General features: G+C 47.4%; 2 protein-coding genes across 8 annotated transcripts in view; one reads left to right on the plus strand and one right to left on the minus strand.

Annotated features, from left to right (window-relative positions):
- Window positions 1–10,252, minus strand: part of Anks1a (ankyrin repeat and sterile alpha motif domain containing 1A) — a 160,948-nt gene extending 150,696 nt beyond the window's left edge. For 3 of the 6 annotated variants that reach the window (XM_085679893.2, XM_085679890.2, XM_085679892.2), the window contains exon 1: window positions 9,943–10,252. In XM_085679893.2, the coding sequence (XP_085536019.1) occupies window positions 9,943–10,130 (188 nt within the window). In that variant the 5' untranslated portion in view covers window positions 10,131–10,252. The remainder of the gene's footprint in view (window positions 1–9,942) is intronic. The other 3 variants (XM_085679889.2, XM_085679891.2, XM_085679888.2) reach the window with 3 other exon arrangements.
- Window positions 10,253–10,369: 117 nt separating this feature from the next.
- Window positions 10,370–18,164, plus strand: Taf11 (TATA-box binding protein associated factor 11). 2 transcript variants are annotated; one of them, XM_087898389.1, is made up of 6 exons: window positions 10,370–10,506; window positions 11,157–11,945; window positions 14,132–14,280; window positions 16,376–16,463; window positions 16,938–17,034; window positions 17,570–18,164. In XM_087898389.1, exons 2-6 carry the CDS (start codon window positions 11,775–11,777, stop codon window positions 17,698–17,700), a joined length of 636 nt encoding a protein of 211 aa, XP_087754515.1. In that variant the 5' UTR covers window positions 10,370–10,506; window positions 11,157–11,774; the 3' UTR covers window positions 17,701–18,164. The 2 variants fall into 2 exon arrangements, with proteins under 2 accessions (XP_087754515.1, XP_048307138.3); XM_048451181.3 differs by lacking the exon at window positions 10,370–10,506 and having other exon boundaries at window positions 10,954–11,945.
- Window positions 18,165–18,167: the final 3 nt, after the last annotated feature.

Genomic DNA, 18,167 nt, shown 5'->3' on the forward strand with positions numbered 1-18,167 from the left:
GCTGTGAATACCACTGGTGAATAAAAAAACTGTCTTGGTCTGTTGATAGGGCAGAACTCAGGGAGGAGGGGAAAACTAAACTGAATGCTGGGAGAAAGGAGGTGGAGTGGAGGAGAAGCCATGTAGCCCAGCTGGAGACAGCTGAAACTACAGCTGGTAAGCCACAGTCACATGGCAATACACAGATTAAGGGAGATGAGTTAAATTAAGATGTAAGTGTTAGCCAATAATAAGCTAGAGCTAATGGGCCAAGCAGTGATTTAAATAATATAGTTTCTGTGTGATTATTTTGGGGCTGAGCAGCCTTCCTACTACAAGCATAGCCTTGAATTCAGAGATCCACCTGCCTCTCAAGAGCTGAGATTAAAGGTGTGTGCCACCACCACCACCACCCAGACACAGGGCCATTTTCATAACACCTTATGTGAAAGTTTGACACAAGTTACTAACACTATAATGTCATTTCCATGTTTAAAAAAGATTTGCACAAAAAATCCAAGTATGAACAGCACAACTGCAACCATTACGTCTTTAGGTGGTAGAATTATAATTTGTGTGTGTATGTGTTCTTGTGTTTTTGACATTTTTCTACAACAAAGTAGATGTCTACAACCCCCAAATAAAACAAGCTCTAAGCCAAGCACAGTGGTACAATCCTCTGTGAGTTCGAGGACAGCCTGGTCTACCAGTGAATTCCAGGACAGTCAGGGCTACACAGTGAGACCCTGTCTCAAAAAGCAAGCAAACAAAGAACCAGACAATTTAGATGCTGTGAAATTATATTTCCACAGTCAGCAGCAACTATTGTGCTGCAAACCCGGCTGCAACTGGAATGCAGCTGCCCGGTCCCTGTCACAGTGAATGCAATCAGTCACCGGACACCAGAGAGTCACGCTGTTTTAGGGACTCACAATCCCACTGAGGGGCTTACATCACTCTCCCAGGTCTTAGTTAGGGTGTCTAGTGCTGTGGTAATCACCATGACCAAAAGCAGCCTGTGGAGGAAAGGGTTTATCTTAGCGTACACTTCCATGTCACATTCCATCATCCAGGGAATTCGGGGCTGGAACTGAAGCAGAGGCCATGGGGGGAAGAGGGGTGTTACTTACTGGCTTCCTCGACCTGCTCTCATTATAACCCAGGACCACCTGCCCAGCGGGGTACTACCCATAGTGAGTCAGGCCCTCTCATACTGACCATCAATCGAGAAAATGCACCACAGGCTTGCCCACAGGCCAATCTGACGGAGGCATTTTCTCAGTTGAGGACTCCAGCCTGTGTCAAGCTGACATAAAACTAGCCAGTACACTCCACAACCCCAAAGCTCCAGCAATTCTGAACATTAAGCAAGAGATTGAAGACCTGGCTTAGCTTTGCCACTCTGATGTTTTAAAAATGAGATTCCTAGGATGGCCATGGAAGTACACGCCTTTAGACCCAGAACTTGGGAGGCAAATGAAGCTGAATCTCTTTGAGTTTGAAGCCAGCCTGGTCTACATAATAATTTCAGGATAACCAGGGCTACATAGAGCAACAGTGTCAGGGGTGGGCTGAAGATTGAGATTTCTTCCCTCTGAAAGAATCAGGAGCCTGTAATATCAATTACTATCAGTTTACAACGACAACAGTAAAAGACAGGTCCTTCACAAGCAGACTCATGGGGCCAACTCATCAAAGGTGGCGACATCTGGATGGCGCTCACCGTGGATGATCAAGCAGCCACGGTCTATTAACCTCTGGACACAGGCTAGGTTGGACATGCCTTGCATATTGTTTCGACTCATCTGATGTTAGAGAGACAGACCCGTCCAGGTTGGCTCTACCTATGAGGAGACAGCTTGGAGAAGTTTGCTAAGCTGCCTCAGTCACAAGCTGTGACTGATGTCCTGAACTCCAGGGCAGCAGCCTGAAGGCAGCTCTGCCTCCTAGGTCACATCCGCCCCACTGGCTCAGTAACTACAGTGGCAGGGCCAGCGGACACAACTGGATTTAAGACAGACAACTGACTTATTTTAAAAACTCCTTTTTGATTTGTAAACTAAATGAACTTGATCTATAAATTACTGAGAAAGGATAAATTGGAAGCCCTACCATATAATTTCTTGCGTTGCTACCACTAACCCTAACCACACCAAAATTATTTGAGGATGTTCTATGGATACAACACATTACACAATATAATTTTCTACACCACAGAAAATCTCCCCGTAATCTTTAGGAAATCAATGTGGGAAACATTTTCCCGGGACACTCCAGAAAGGAGCTCTTGCTCCTTTATCCGCCAGGGAGCATGGTTTCCAAACACAAGCCCTCTACTGTCCACTTTGGGGGCTTCCCTGGTGTCTGCGAGATACAGAACCTAATTTATTTTCCTCCCAAGGACAAGGGCAGAAATGGCCTGAACTTCCTTCTCAAAAACCCAAATTCAAAGCTGTTTGGGATGAACCAACTCAGGAAGGGGACCAAGGGGGGTTTTCTGGAAAGGATATAACGTCTGCTGGTCCCTGAGCTCTTCTGACAAGTGAACAGGCTGAATTGACCAGGGCACAAATCAAATTTCACACCACAAGGCTCTGTAGCTAATGTAGTAAAAACTGAACTCAGCTGCGGAATTTGGAGAAAGGGAAGCACAGACTTATTAACTACATCAACCGCATTCTGCTACACATACTATTCTACTCACTGACACACTCAGCCGGGCGGAGGTGGCACACGCCTTTAATCCCAGCACTCCGGAGGCAGAGGCAGGCAGATCTCTGTGAGTTGGAGGCCAGTCTGGTCTGGAGCGAGCAAGATTCAGGTCAGGCTACAAAACTACACAGAGAAACCGTCTTTAAAAAGAAATTACCAAACAAACAAACAAACTGTACAGAGAAACTGTCTGAAGGGGAAGGGTTTGACACAGTCAGGCAGTGGTGCACACTTTTAATCCCAGCACTAGTGAGTCAGAGGCAGGTGAATATCTAAATTTGAGGTCAGCCTGGAACAAAACTAGTTCCAGGACCACCAAGGCTAAACAGAAAACCCGGTCTGGAAAACCAAACAAAGAGCAGAACTCTCTAGACTGTCTTTCCGACTAGCAAAGATCAGAGTCAAGCCCAGGCCTGACAGGCACCAGCAAACTCCAGCCCTGCACTCCATTCTGATGCCAAGATCCTGGATATAAAGTAACACGTAGTGCCAGGATGGCTACCCCTTTTCTTTTTTCTTTGTTGTTTTGAACAAAGTAACCATTCTCATTTAGAGAAAACACTAAGATACCTCAATTCCAAACTTAAGAAAGATCAAATTCTTAAAAAAGTATCCTAAGAAGTTCTTAGAACTGGAAAGACGGCTCAGTCATTAAGAGCATTCTCTGATCTGGAGGACCTGACAGCCTCTTCTGGCCTCCACTGGGATGCAGGCATGCACTGGTGCAGACACATACAGGCAGAACATTCGTGTAAATTCTTTACAAACTGGTTGGCTGGGGTTGTAGCTGTGTGGCAGAGCACCTGCCTAAAATATGCGCCACCCTGGATTCAGTGTTACACTAGCACCTAAAAAAGGCTTTCTAAATGAAGATAGTTTAATGAAAGATTGGGGGAGGGGGTAGCTACCCTAGGAGTTGGCTGTGTCCTGGTTTGTAAAGTGGGTTTTATTTGTTTTTATTTTGGGGTCTTTCTCCTGTTTGCCTTTGCGTTGACTAGAGCAGGAACTTAAATGAGGCAAATTCACAGGATCACACCACATCACCCATTCTGCCGTCTTACACAGTCAGTGTTCTCCTCTCAGGATGCTAAACACGTTTAACGTCATTTGTATGTTTGTTTTCACATGATGGCAGAGTAAGGACTGAAAACTACACCTACTGGTACTGTCCATAGCTTCTCAGATCTCTTCAGCTGTGGCAAAGTCGCCTTCACAACCACCACCTGCGACTGTATTTCTCTGTGTGACCCTTGGATGCAGCTCACTTTGCCTCTCCTCTCACATATACCGATTCATGGCTCAGGAGGCAGCTCACAGTCTTAGCAATGACCTCAGTCTCTCCATATTTTCATGTTTCACAGACTCTGACCTTTCGGCTTTTTTTTTGTTTGTTTTGTTTTTTGTTTTTTGAAACAGGGTTTCTCTGTAGCTTTGGAGCCTGTCTCTTATAGACCAGGCTAGCCTCAAACTCACAGAGATTCGCCTGCCTCTGCCTCCCAAGTGCTGGGATTAAAGGTGTGGCCACCACCACCAGGCCTTCAGCTTTTTAATCTACATCTTACTGTATTCTTAGACATAAACTGCTTTCTTGGAAATCAGTAGTTTCACTGTAAACCTAAAAATGGCTGACTACATTTCAGGAAAATTTCATGTCTGTTATGAGCTTGAGGCTAAAAGCATCCTAAGTAAAAAGTTTAAAGGCTGTCTTATCCCCAGTTCTCAAGCTATGATGTGCATCTGGGAAACAGAAAATGAGCCTATTCCATGCAAAATATACTCCATGCAGTGCAGGATCTGCATAGCACTTTGGAGAACTGGCTAATCTACTGATCATTAGCAAAGCAACAAACATTATATTTGTTAGAAAGTTAAACATCTACTGAACATAATCATTATTTATTGGTTAAAACTCATAATAAACAGCACTAAGATATAGCACAATAGTGTTTTGGGCCTACTCAGGTGTGGAGAGCTTCAAACCTCTGTATCCACAGTCATTTGAGTCATTGGTCGAGTTAGTTGGGTTGTTAGCCATGACTCGACTAAGGTGCGCGTGTGTACATTCGGCTACACGCCCCATCCTGTCAGTTTGTCCCAGGCATACTATACGACTGTAAACTCTATAAGCTAACCGGACATACAGTGAGAAGGGCTAACTCTGACATGGCATCTACTTTATGTTAGTGTTGCATCTAGCAATCGCTTGGCCTGGAACAAAGCAGTTAATGAATGGCATTTACATGTCTGCCTATGCAGGTCCATACCCTACTGACAGTTTCTAATCCGCCACCTCTCAAAGAAGAGAGAAATCACCAAGCATGAAAGAAACCAGTAAAATGTGTCTCAGTGGGGGCACAGTTGAACATACCTATAATATAGCAGCACTCAGGACTTAGAGAATCAAAAGTTCAGTCATTTGTGGCTACCTATGAGTTCAAAGCCAGCCTCGACTACATCAGACCCTGTCTCTAAAATAAATGAAATAAAACGAAACGTGTTGCTGGGTGGTGGTACACACCTTTAATCCCAGCTCTTGGGAGGCAGAGGCAGATAGATCTCTGTGAGTTCAAGGCCAGTGTGCTCTACAGCGTGTGTTCCAGGACAGCCAGGGATACACAGAAAAACCCTGTCTCAAAAAGCAAAAAAAAAAAAAAAAAAAAACAAAAACAAAAACAAAAACAGAAAGAAAAAAGAAATGTGTCTCACACAGCGATTTGCACGTAACAAGTGCAACACGAGAGGCTGCGTGATGAGCAGAGGACAGTTAACTGCGACTGCACAGGATGTGTTAGGAACTGTGGTACAATTTCTTACCCAAGGCAGCATCTACGGCAGGTAATATTATCCTCATCTTACAGAGAGCGGGGATCAAAGTAGTTACTGTCTACACATCAAGGGACCGGTCCATGGCGGCAGCGGACGGTGCATTTAGACAACTGACTTCAGTCTAGTGCTCTACGCCGCAATAAGGGACGGTAAACACACAGGAGCCAGGGGAACGCAGTGTCCATAAATGCTCTTTCTTAACACTACGCTTCAAGTACACTCTCGGTGACTGAGGACCGCAGCACGAGAACTTGCCAGTGGCAGGTTCTTGGGTAGGGGTTCTAGTACTGTGATAAGCGCCAGGACCGAAAGCAACATAAGGAGGAAAGGGCTCACTTCAGCTTAGAACTCTCAGGTCACACTCCATCCCCCGGCAGCGGGGTCCGAGGGGGTCGGGGCAGGAACTGGAGGCAGGAGCATGGGAAACAGAAGCAGAAGCCACAGAGGAGCACGACTTACTGGCTTGTTTCATATGGCTTGCTCAGCGTGGCGCTGCTCACAGTGGGCTAATAATCAGGACTTTTCTCAATTGAGGTTCCCTTCTCGCAGATGACTCCAGCTTGTGTCAGCTGACAAAAACCAAAACCAAAACAAAACAAAACAAAACAAAAAAAAACTACCCAGCAAACAGACCAAAGAAATGAGCTATGAAAGGGAGGCAAGTAAAGGACGGGACGGTGAACTACTACATATTACAGGACGTGCCCCCCAGAGCTGGCAAGATCTGTGGATACGGGAGCCATTGCAGACTGTGTGAGGTGAAAACCCAAGTAGAAGATGACTCCCTAAGAGACAAGTCATGCAGGGAGAAAAGAGAGCATTTTCTAACTTCAGAATATACTAAAGGGGCTGGGAGGGAGGGGGATAGCTCAGATGGTAAAGTGCTTGCCCTGTAGGCATGAGGACCCAAGTTCAATTCCCTAGAACCCACATAAAAATGTCAGGAGTGCTGGCGGTGTCTGCTTGCAAACCCAGGGCTGGGGAGAAGGAAACAAGAAGAATCCTGAGAGACACTCCTCCCCTGCCAGCAAAAAAAAAGGGGGGACCAACACCTAAAATAATGACATCCAAGGTTCACCATTGGCTTCCACATATGTATACATGCAGCCCCATGAACACACACACACAAAGAATACATACGGGGTGGGGGGGTCATAAATACATGAGGAAACAAACACGTGTGATTCGCAACACCATATCCACTGAAGCCACAAGCTCCTTAAACTGCCAGAGGAAGGCAGGCTGCAGTTGCGGTACTAAGGAGCAAGGATAGATATGTCCTCTGACACAAGTCAAGACGTCAAACTAGGAGTCCGCAGCTTCCAATAACAACTCAGGGTTCCCAGCAAGAGGAAGAGGCTGGATACCTGAGGGAACGCATCTCCGCCATCTCCAAACCTGCAGAGGGGACATGCTGACCTAGCGGTTATGTAAATGCATGGCCTCAACCTCTTTCAGTAGCTGAGCAAGTCATTCCTAATTAATGACACACCTAGGGTAACAAGGGCCTAAACGTCCTCCCTGCCTCTAAAAGTCACAGAGTGGGAGATTAGGAAGCTCACGGACATCTGTGGCCTCTACTAGTCACAGGAGCCAATGAGGAGCCCAGCAGCTCTGTGACTCTAGGGAAGGGAGACACCACGCATGCTTGATGGCAGAAACTGGAAACATCGGCAGGAAACCCAAAGCAAAACCACTGCGCTTGACAGACCTCACTGTCCTGCTCAACGACACAGCAGCTCGCTCTCATACATCTCATCGGCCCTGAGGGAACACCAGCAGGAACCTGACTGTATGTGAGGGCAGAAGTCTACACTCCTCCAGCAGAGTAGTGTGGCCGTTAGGGCGTTTCTGGCAAATCTCCAAGTACTACCTCATCAGTTCATTAGAGGGACCTCCAAACTTGTGTAGTTTTCCCTTACCTCTTAGACACCAAAACTGCTGGATGTCAAAACAGTACAGGAGAAATTGAAAAACAAGCCTGCTGGTGCACACTGTTAATACCAGTTCTTGGGATGCAGAGGCAGGCAGACTTCTGCGAGCTAAAGGTCACTCTGGCCTATATAGCGAGTTCCAGGTCAGCCACGGCTACACAGTCACTGTCAAAAAAAATAAAAATAAAAATAAAAATAAAAATAAAAAGAAGAAGAAGGAAAAAGGGGAGGAGGAGGAAAGGAAGAAAGGAAGGAGGCAGGGAGGGAGAGAGGGAGGGAGGGAAGGAAAGAAAGAGAAAAAAAATGCACTCAATGTTTACTTGCTGAGCACCTGTGTGCTGGCTGCTTTTATGCCAGCTTGACACAAACTAAAGGCATCTGAAAGAAAGGAGCCTCGATTGAGAAAATAAGACCTGACCGTAGGGTATTTTCATAATTAGTGATTGATGAGGGAAGGACCAGGCCCTTTTGGGTGGTACCATTCCTGGGCTGGTGGTCCTGAGTTCTGTAAGAAAGCAGGCTGAGCTAATCATGACGAACAAGCCAGTAAGCAGTGCCTCCACGTCATCTGCATCGGCTCCTGCCTCCAGGTTCCTGTCCTGTGTGAGTTCCTGTCCTGACTCCATCTGGTGCTAACTAGGATGTGGAAGGTCAGTCAGATAAACCGTTCCTTCCCCGGGCTGCCTTTGTCATGGTGTCTCATGGCAGCAGTAGTAGCCCTAACTTGAACGACCTGCCCTCTGTCTCCAGGCACTAATGTGGGGACTGAGAACCTAAGTGTGAGGAGGACTGTCAACAGGAAAGGCGACCAGTGTACCAGTCCTTTCTTATCTACCCTTAAGGGGTCCAACTACTCAAGATCCCAAGCAGGACCTTCTCGGAGTAGCCCACAAACACCAAGCAAGTCTCCTTTCCATGCCTCTGAGCAGGGTGTGCTTACCTGGAACACTCTCACTATACATGACGGATCGACGTCAAAGTTAGCCTAAGTACACCGTTCCCTGAGGTTCGGACTTCCAACCTATTCCTACTCTGAAGCACTAACCTCTAACAGTAAGGACTACCACCCATTTATATAGAGACGGATGATCCCCTGAGGAGACAGCTCAATCCATAAAGAGCTTGTTTAGCCAACAGGAGCCCCTAGATTTGAACCCTAGCACTCATGTTTAAAGGAAGGGGAGAAAAGTCAACATGGCTGTATGTGCCTGTAACCTTAGTACTGGGAGGGTAGGGTCAAGGGGAATCCCTGGGACTGGCTGGCCAGCCAATCTAGCACAGTCAGCAAACTCCAGGTTTAGTGAGGGACACCGTCTCAAAGAGAAGATAGAGAGCAATTGAGGAAGACACCAATGTCAACTTCTAGCCTCCATCGCGCACACAACGATCATTCTCCAATCAGGACTTCTATCTATTCAACAAATTTTGCCAACTACTATGAGCCAGTATTGTTCAAGGGACTGGGGAAATCGCAGCCAACAGACTGGGGTTTTTCCTCCCCAAAGGAAGGGGAGGGTTCTTCTGGAATGCTTCTTAAAATCTTCCTGAGAAGATGTAGGTCGGAACTTAGTACTGGATACCTGACTGTTTCGTGGAGCCTTGGGCTTCTTGGGTCCAAGCTCTCCAAGCTCACTCAAACTGAAGGTACACAAACTAATAGGGAACAAAAGCCAACGAAGCCTGCTAAATGAACTTCCACTTCTTGAAAACCTCAAAAGAACAAGGAAGGAAAAGAAACTGCTACGAAAGCGCAGCTGAACCAACACATTTCATGCACTCTGACAAAGCGTTCCTTCCAATCCCCCTTGTAAGCGACAAAGAGTGACACCCCCGCCCCCCCCCCCCCGCTTGCAACCCCGGATTCAAGAGTCTAACAGATATCAGAAAGTTGAACGCACCTCAGCTTCCTAAACAAGGCTTTCCCAACCTTGATTTCTTACCGAGAAAGTGCCCGGGGGAAATGAGCAGACGCCACTTGGACGAACCCAGCGAGGGTGACTATAAGGAAATTGACAACAAATAGAGCTTCAAGTCCAAGAGAGGCTCAAAGACTGAACACCTCGTGCGCAATCAATGCTGAAGCAATTTTAAAAACAAACAAAAGCCGGGTCCCGCACAGCCCAGTGGAACGTTCCAAGTTCCAGGGAGAAGGAAATGAGGGGAATGTGCTCCAGGGGAGTCGCGAGGCTCTGCGCGGCGTGGGAGCTCCTGCAGGATGTGAGAGGGATTCCGCGAATTCGGGTTGCTCCGAAGTCGCTTTTGTGAGACGCGACAGCTGGCACCCCACGGCGGGCGAGGGTGACGCCGGGTTGTGCCAAGCGGCGTGGGCTGCCACCTGGGCACTCCCCCCATTCTCCGCAGCGCCGACGCCAGATGCGAGAGCCTGGCCTGCGCCGCGCGCGCCCCTGGAGCCGCGACCTCTCGAGGGAGCCCGCGCCGTCCAGGCTGCGAGCCCCGCCGCCCCGCGCCGCCCCGCGCCGCGCGCACTCACCTCAGCAGACTGGAGAGCGGGTGGCTGGAAGAGCCCAGGCCGCCGCCCCCCGAGCCGCCGCCACCGCTGGAACCGCCGCCGCCGCCGCCGCCGAAGCCGGAGGAGAGCCGCTTCCCGGACAGCAGCTTCTCCACGGCCGGGAGGTGCCCGGTGCGGGCCGCCTCCAGCAGCTCCTGTTCCTTCCCCATCCCCAGGGCCGCCGCTCCTCGGACCCCCACCCGGGGGCCACGCAGAGCCTGCTGCAGCTCCCAAACTTTCCGTCTCCGGGCAACGCACCCCTCAAACCGGCCGGGGACGCCACCCCCTCTCCCTCCCCCGCCTCCTGTGCCTCCCCCCCCCGCGGCGCGTCACTTCCGGGATCCGGCGTCACGCGTCACCGCGCCCCCGCGCCCCGCCTCCTTGCCCACCTAGTGGGCGGGGCTCCGGCCGCCGTGCAGGTGACTGAGCCGAGCGGAGCCCAGCGGAGATGGGGTCCACGCCCAGCGCGCCCGCCCATTCTACAGGTCGGAGAGAACACTCGCGGCGCACCGCTGGGAGCCTCCTGACGTGCTCGCCTTCCCAAAGGTTTGGACCTCGTGCGACTGGAAATATGGCAATTTGTTCAGGCACTGTAGAAGTCAGAGAAATTTGGCAACACGCACCTGTGTTTCCAATTCCATTCAAGACTCATAGATTAAATACAGAATAGGGGCGGAGACCTAGAACCAGACGTGAAAAATCCCGTCCTCTGGTGCCTCCTTGAGGAAAGACCGTAGAACTTTAAAATAGCCGGACGTGGTGGCACATGCCATCCCAGCACTCGGGAGGCAGAAGCCGGTGTGCCTCTGTGAGTTTAAGGCCGGCCTGGTCTACATAGCAAGTTCCAGGCCAGCCAAGGCTATGTAGTGAGACCCTTTCTCTAAAAAAAAAAAGTGGGGGGGGGGGGAATGAGGGATGGGAGACGGGAGTGGCCAAGTGTGATGCCCATCACCCACATGGAGCCTCACAACAGTCTGTAACTCCAGGTCCAGCGGATTCGACACCCTCTTCTGGCCTCCCAGGATACCATGATCGCATGTGGTGCACAGACATACACGCAGTCAAAACAACATACACATGAAACAACTTAAAAAATGTTTTCCTCGCGCTCCATCCTAAACAGCTTCAGTGAAACGGTCAGAGGAACTTCCTCTTAGTTGTCGTGAAATTAATCAAACTTTTTTTTTTTAAGTCAGATTTGGACGACCAGTCCCGATTTTGAGTATTGGTGGAGTGGAAAAAACGTGCAGTCGGGAAGGGGCGACTGACTCGAGGTGACCGATAACTGAGGCGTTGAATGAGAGCATTGGAAATGCTGCTGGATTGGAGATGCTTGCGGAGCAGAGGGGAAACCCTAGCAATTCCCTGGTGAACACAAGCCCGTGGTCTCTCTTTCGAAAAATACAAGGCTGGGTCCCTGCCGGAAGCTGTTCAGCCCTAGGCAAGCGGCGGGATTGCGTTTTCTTCGGTTCCCCGACTTTGCTTTCAAGTAGTCAAGTTAAAGAAAGATTAATTGGCGTTGCATTTCCAGGAAGAAGAAAAAGAAGTCTCTCCGCAAATGAATGTACGCTCTTTCAAAAACGCTTCTTCCCTAAAGCGGAGGATCCACGCTTCTAAATTCCTTTCTCGTGAAAACACAGTTTAAAGGAATCCCTTGGGCCAGCAACGCGCTTCTGAAAATGAGCTCTCCGAGGAGCCGTGGGGTGACGTCATCTAGGCGCGACCAGCCGTAAACCCTGGCTCCGCCGGTCAGCTCGCAGTCTCACTCTATCAACTGGCTGTGCTGCGGTGGCCTCTGTCTCGCTTCTGCGGCGATGGACAACCCTGGGGAGTCGCCCACAGACAAGGGCGGAGAGCCAGCGGAGTCAGAGGAGATGAGGACTACTCCTGGGGTCCCGGCGACCGCCGACACTGTGGGAATCCCGGAGGAAACCGACGGGGATGGAGACGCGGACTTGAAAGAAGCGGCGGTGGAGGAAAGTGAGGTAGGTACCAGTTGTGGATAAGGCTGGAGGAGCACCCGAGTTGCTTCCTGGCTTCCGTAGCTAGGAGAACTGGAACTCACCGCGAGTCATTGTGTGTCTACAACCTTGAGGGGCTGGGGACGGGGAGGTCGAGGACCTGTCGGTGCTGCTTCGGTCCGCCCCTACCTTCATAGTGCATTGAATCAGTGTCTTGGATACGAAATTCCAGAAGCCTCGAAAGGCCACCAAAACCATCAACTGTGCCACTTCCAAAGCTAAGCATTGTTGCCTAGTTGAACCTCAGCGTTCTTTCGGTTCCATTTCTGCAGATAAAATCTCAGAGCTTTAGAGCTGGAATTGACTTTGAGAGCTCATGGAATGACAAGTAGATAAGATGGAAATGGACTTCCCAACGCAACTGCCTCAAAATGTTGACAGTAATAACAGTCAGGAAAAAGAAGACGTAGCAAAACTTTATGGAATTTTGCTCTTTTCTTTATGAGGAGCGTCTCCCTAACACAGACTGGCCTTGAGCTTGTGACCCTTCTGACACAGATCGGCAGCAAAACTGTTTTCAGAAGAAAATTTTAAGCTGAATGTTTCATGCGGGCAGCTGAAGTAGAAGGAATAAATTCCAGGACTTCAAGAGCTACAAAATAAGGCCGGCTTCTACCCCAACTACCAAAAAAAAAAAAAAGGAAAAAAAGCAAAGAAAGGAGAACAAAAGAGGGGAAAGTTAAGGACAAATTTGAAGAGCTGAAGCACAAGCCAGGTGCGCATGCCTTTAATCCCAGCACTTGGGAGGCAGAGGCAGGCGATCTCTGTGAGTTCAAGGACAGCCTGGTATACAGAGGGAGTTCCAGGACAGATTCCAAAGCTACAGGGAAACCCTGTCTCAAAAAAGAAAACAAATAAAATTCTGAAGCGCAAAAGTTGGTAAATATGTATAGATCAGTAACTGAAACTAAGTTGAAAGGTTTGTCAGATATATGCCTTCACTCCCCCTCGCTGAATTTCCGAGTTTTTAAATATGAATCTCTTTTTAAAGGAACTGTTAAATCGTAGTAATGAGTTCTGGTATATTAAGATTACATGATCAGTTAGTAGAACAGAATTTGGATTACATCTGTCACGAGTAAAACTGTTGAGTGCTGATATGGAGAGAAAAGTAAATAATGGCTTTTTTAAAGCACAGGGCAAGTAAAACGACTCAGCAGGTAAAGGGGCTTGCCACGAGAGCCTGGGAACTGGAGTGTGGTCCCCAGAACCCACATAAAGGGAGATGAGACCCAACTCCACAAAGATTGCCCTGTGGTCAACACTTGCAAGTCCACACACATTATTTTAAGTTTGGGCTTTTTAAATTTTTTTATTGTATGGATGTTTTGCCCTTGTGTACATATGTTTGCCATGTATGTGCCTGGTCCCTGTGGACGTCAGAAGAAGGCATCAGATCCTCTAAAACTGGGGAACCAGATGACTGAGCTGTCATGTGATTGTTGGTCATCGAATCCTTTGCAAGAGTAGCCAATGCTCATGACCTCTGAGCCATCTCTCAGTTTTTAGTTTAATCTCAGTATGGTAGTACAAGTTTATAATCCCAGCAAGGAGGCAGGACAGGGGAGTGCCAGGAGCCTCAGCTACAAAATAAGACCTTGTCTTAAATCACAAAGAAAAAATGTTTCCAGACTTTGATGGTGGTGGCACAGGCCTTTAATCCTAGCAATTGGGAAGCAAAGGCAGTCAGATTTCTGTGAGACCAGCCTGGTCTACACTGTGAATTCCAGGACAGTCAGGGCTATGTAAAGAGACTGTCTCAAAAAACAAAGTTTCTAGTCTAGTAGTGGGAAGGGTCGGAACACTGCAGGTGGTGGTACTCCCAAGACACATGCTGGATGGAGGACTGTGCTGATGTCTGTGGGATGAGGTAGGGGAGTGCTGATTTGGCTCCTTGGTAAACAGATACAGGATATCTATGTAATTGGCTCAGCTGGAAGACTGGACTACTCATTTTCCTCTCCAGCTGGACTATAATCTTCCTTTAGGAGACAGACAGCCCCTCAGTGCCGATGGTGTAGGCAGTGCCTAGAACTAGACAGCTACTGCATAAACAGATCGACTGAGCTGGAAAGAGGAGGGCATTTGCTGGCCTTGCCCAAGGCTGAAAAGTATACCAAACATGTAACAGTTTCTGTCCATCTTCCCAGATCAAGAGCCAGGACGTCTCAGATCTAACAGCAGTTGAGAGGGAAGACCCGTCTTTACTTACTCCTGCAGCCAAAAAGCTGAAACTGGACACCAAGGAGAAGAGAGAGAAGAAGCAGAAAGTGGACGAGGATGAGATTCAGAAGATGCAGTGAGTCTCTTCTAACTTCCATTCCAAAGCTGTAACTCAGCTCTGCACTCGCTCTTATGTGCTGCTTGTTTGTTTGTTTTGAGATAGGGTCTCATGAGGTTTCAGTTAGTCCTGACTCTTGATCCTCCTGCCTCAGTCTCCTTAGTGCTGAGATTACAGGCATTAGCCACTAACTATGCCTGGATATAATTTCAGGTCAGCAAACTGCCAGATAAAGATGCCTGCCACCAAGCCTAATGGCCTGAGTTCGATCCTGGGAAACAACACTGTAAGGAGAGAACCAGTCCCTGGAAATTGTTCTGTGATCTCCAAATATAGGCATGCTCCTACACATACACAAAATAAATGTGTAAATATAAGAATATTAAATAATTGCTGTTTCAAAATGTTTTGTTCTTAACATTACATTTAGTCAGTGTTTCTCATTATTAGTGATTATCATTATACATCAAAGTCATCATTTTCTTCAAAAAGCTTGACTTTTAGAGTGGCAATGATATGGGCTCATTACAGATAACTCATAATACCAAAAAAAAAAAAGACCCAAAATTCGGCTGCTGAATCTTATTCCAAGAATATAGATGTGGATATATTTGTGTATTTAATCTGGTTGTGCTGCATCTCATCTGTGTGTGACTCATATTAACCCCTTTATCTATTCTAGGTAGACTCTTGAAATTATTATTTCTTTTAACAACACTGATACATCTTTGGACATATCTCTACATCTTATCCATTTCTAGGATAAACCAGCTATATAAACTCTAGTTTGAATGTGTTTCAAAGGATTTTCAGCATATCTTCTGATTTATAAACATTGTGATCTTGTTTAGTTGTTTAAGTTCCTTGATTAATACTTAAGGTTCATTTTCTTCCATCTTGATTGGCCATTGGATTTTTGTGAATTTCCTATTCAACCCTTAGTTCATCTTCTAAAATTGGTTTGGCCATCTTTTTATTTATTTAAAAGAATTAACTATAAAGAATAGAAGGGGCTAGAGAGACTTCTCAGAGGTTAAGAGCCATCTGTGCTAACAGGATTCGCAGCCCTCACATGTCAAGCTGCTCACAAATGCCTCTAACTTGTTCCAAAGGATCTGGCACTCTCTTCTGCCTTCTGTGGGCACCTGCACACACATGTGCACACATACACACACACACACAAGCAAACATACTCACATAGGTAAGCTCAAAAAAAAAAAAAAAAAAGGAAAAGGACGCTGGAGAGATGGCTCAAAGGTTAAGATCACTGTCTTCTCTTTCGAAGTTCAATTGAAGTCCTCAGTTCAATTCCTAGCAACCACATGGTGGCTCACAACCATCTATAATGAGATCTTTTGCCCTCTTCTAGCCCAAAGGATACAGCCCACCAGATAGGGCACTCACCATCAAGCCTGACAACCTAATTCCATACCCATGACCTACATGATGGAAGGAGAGAACTGCTTACCTCAAGTTGTCTTTCATGTGTCCCCCACACATACATACACCACATAGGCATAGAAGATAGACTCAGTAATTTAAAATATCAGGGCTGAGGCTATTGTAGATTACCTGCAGAGCAAGCAGGAGACCCTGTGATGGATCCAGCACTGAGCAAAACTGTAATCCCAACCCTCTGGAGGGCGGAGCCAGGAGGATCAGAAACTCAAGTTTCTGAGGCTAACCTGAGGTATATCATGTCTCAAAAATGTTCTAAAGACTATACATAATTTGAATGTTTTCCTCTAAACATGTTAACATTGAAGAACCCTGATTTGAACAGAAATTTCTGTATTAGATGTTCACTGTCAGTGTGAAATAAGTCAGCATTAGAATACAGTACTTTGTCCTCATACTGCTAAGTCTTTTAGGAGGAGCAGGCACACACTGCCACACGCAGCAGCTCTGTCTCTGAGGGAAGGAAAGTGTGCCCTTTTCCCCTTCCCAGAGGTCCTGAGGAGTGGAGATGCCATCCTCAAGCGCACTAAGCCTAAAGCCACCAACTCCGTGAAATACATTTTGGTTTGTTTTTGGCCTGGGCTTTGCTGTTTTTGACTTATGCCTTTAGTATTCATTCTCATTAACCAACTTAATTATCTGAATCTTTGTCTAGAATCCTCGTCTCTTCTTTTTCTGAGGAGCAGCTGAACCGTTACGAAATGTATCGCCGGTCAGCTTTCCCTAAGGCAGCCATTAAAAGGGTAAGGATGGACTGCCCAGTGTGTTCCCCTCGTGTTAGGAAGACGCTAGAGTCCACAGCTGTGTCTTCATCTGAGTGAGTAATGTTAATTAGGAGGGAAGATAAAATCACCTCTCTCATCACCTGGCATGGCATGTATGCCAGGCATGGCAAGTCATAGCACACAGTAATCCTGCGGGGCGTTTTTCTTTTTGTATTTATTGATGTATCTGTGGGTGTATATATACCATGTACAGGAGTGCCCATGAAAGACAGAAAAGGACATCACATCTCCTGACTGCAGTTACAGGTGGTTGTGAGTCACCCAGTATGGGTGCTGGGACCTGACCTCTAGTCCTCTGGAAGAGCAGCAAGCATCTTATTCTAATAATCTCAGTTTTAGCACACAGCCTTCAGTGTGGCATGTAGGCACCTGTACTACATTCCAAAGCCGTCACTGATTATCTTAACAGTCTTCTTCTTTCTTTCTTCCAAGCTGATCCAGTCTATCACGGGGACCTCTGTGTCCCAGAATGTTGTGATTGCCATGTCTGGAATTTCTAAAGTTTTTGTGGGGGAGGTAGTAGAAGAAGGTGCGTATTGTTGGTTATACAACATTCTTGCTTTCATGGGGATCTCACTTTCAAGAGTGTCTACCAGGTCATTGAAGGGTCTCTGGTAGTTTCCAGCCACACTAAAATTTGATCCTGTAGGGAGCCTTGTCTTGAGGAGAGCATGGCTACTCTTGTAGATTTTATCACTGGGTAGGCGGGGATGGAGAGCAGGGATGAAACCGTCTAGGGAATCCCTCTCCTTAGCCCAGGGTGACAAACAGTTGTGTATCTTTCCTCAGCAGACCTTGCTTGTGCTGTGCAATGTAAGAAGACAGGAGTGCCCTGATAGCAATACCAACTGAGAGCTTTCCCTGAAAGCCTGGCTGCTTCTCCCTGCTCGTCTCCAGCTTGCCTTGTCCTTTTCTTCCCTGTAGCTGTGACCCGGTCCCTGTGGGGTATAACTAAAGCCAGCGTCATAGACTTTGTGAAGCTTTCTTAAGGAAATATATTGGTATGTTTCTGTGGCAAGTTAGTAAACCTTATGTTAATGACGCTATCTCTTTCCCCATGCCAGCCCTGGATGTGTGTGAGAAGTGGGGAGAGATGCCACCACTGCAGCCCAAGCACATGCGGGAGGCTGTTCGGAGGCTGAAGTCCAAGGGGCAGATCCCCAACTCTAAGCACAAGAAAATCATCTTCTTCTAGATCTGCCTGAGAGCGGTCCAGACTCCACAGCTGGGCTGTGCATTGGTGCTCCTCGTCAGTGCTCCAAGGACCCACGATGCTGATGTCAGTGTCTCTGTCACACCTGTAAGGCACTAGTAACAAAGACAAAGACAACCTGCTGGCTTCACTTTGAAGCCTAAAGTTGCTACAACCCAGGTTGTTTCTTGCCTCTGGTTTTTAGAAACTTAACCTTGGGTCATCTGCCATGAAGTCACAAGGGTGACATACTTCATGTTGTTAACATTTCAGATTCTCCTGCGGAGTTACCATTAAACTTTTCCGACTTGTGTGGAAAAGTTTATTTTGTTGAAGGCAAAATTTATCATTCTTCCACTGTCTAAATAAAACTAACCAGTCTTGATTTTGGTTTTTGAAGACAGGGTTTCACCAAGGAGCCCTAGCTGGCTCCCAAGTGCTGGGATTAAAGGCATGCACCAACACCACTT

Source organism: Myodes glareolus, chromosome 18, assembly GCF_982192425.1.
Source record: "Myodes glareolus chromosome 18, mMyoGla1.1, whole genome shotgun sequence".
In the NCBI taxonomy this organism is placed as follows: Eukaryota; Metazoa; Chordata; class Mammalia; order Rodentia; family Cricetidae; genus Myodes; species Myodes glareolus.

Excerpts from the sequence above, each read along its gene's own strand:
- Taf11 (XM_087898389.1), top strand. The coding sequence starts at position 11,775 with ATGGACAACCCTGGGGAGTCGCCCACAGACAAGGGCGGAGAGCCAGCG. Across the intron at positions 14,281-16,375 it reads GATGAGATTCAGAAGATGCA|AATCCTCGTCTCTTCTTTTT; the intron begins GTGAGTCTCTTC and ends ATCTTTGTCTAG. Across the intron at positions 16,464-16,937 it reads CTAAGGCAGCCATTAAAAGG|CTGATCCAGTCTATCACGGG; the intron begins GTAAGGATGGAC and ends CTTTCTTCCAAG.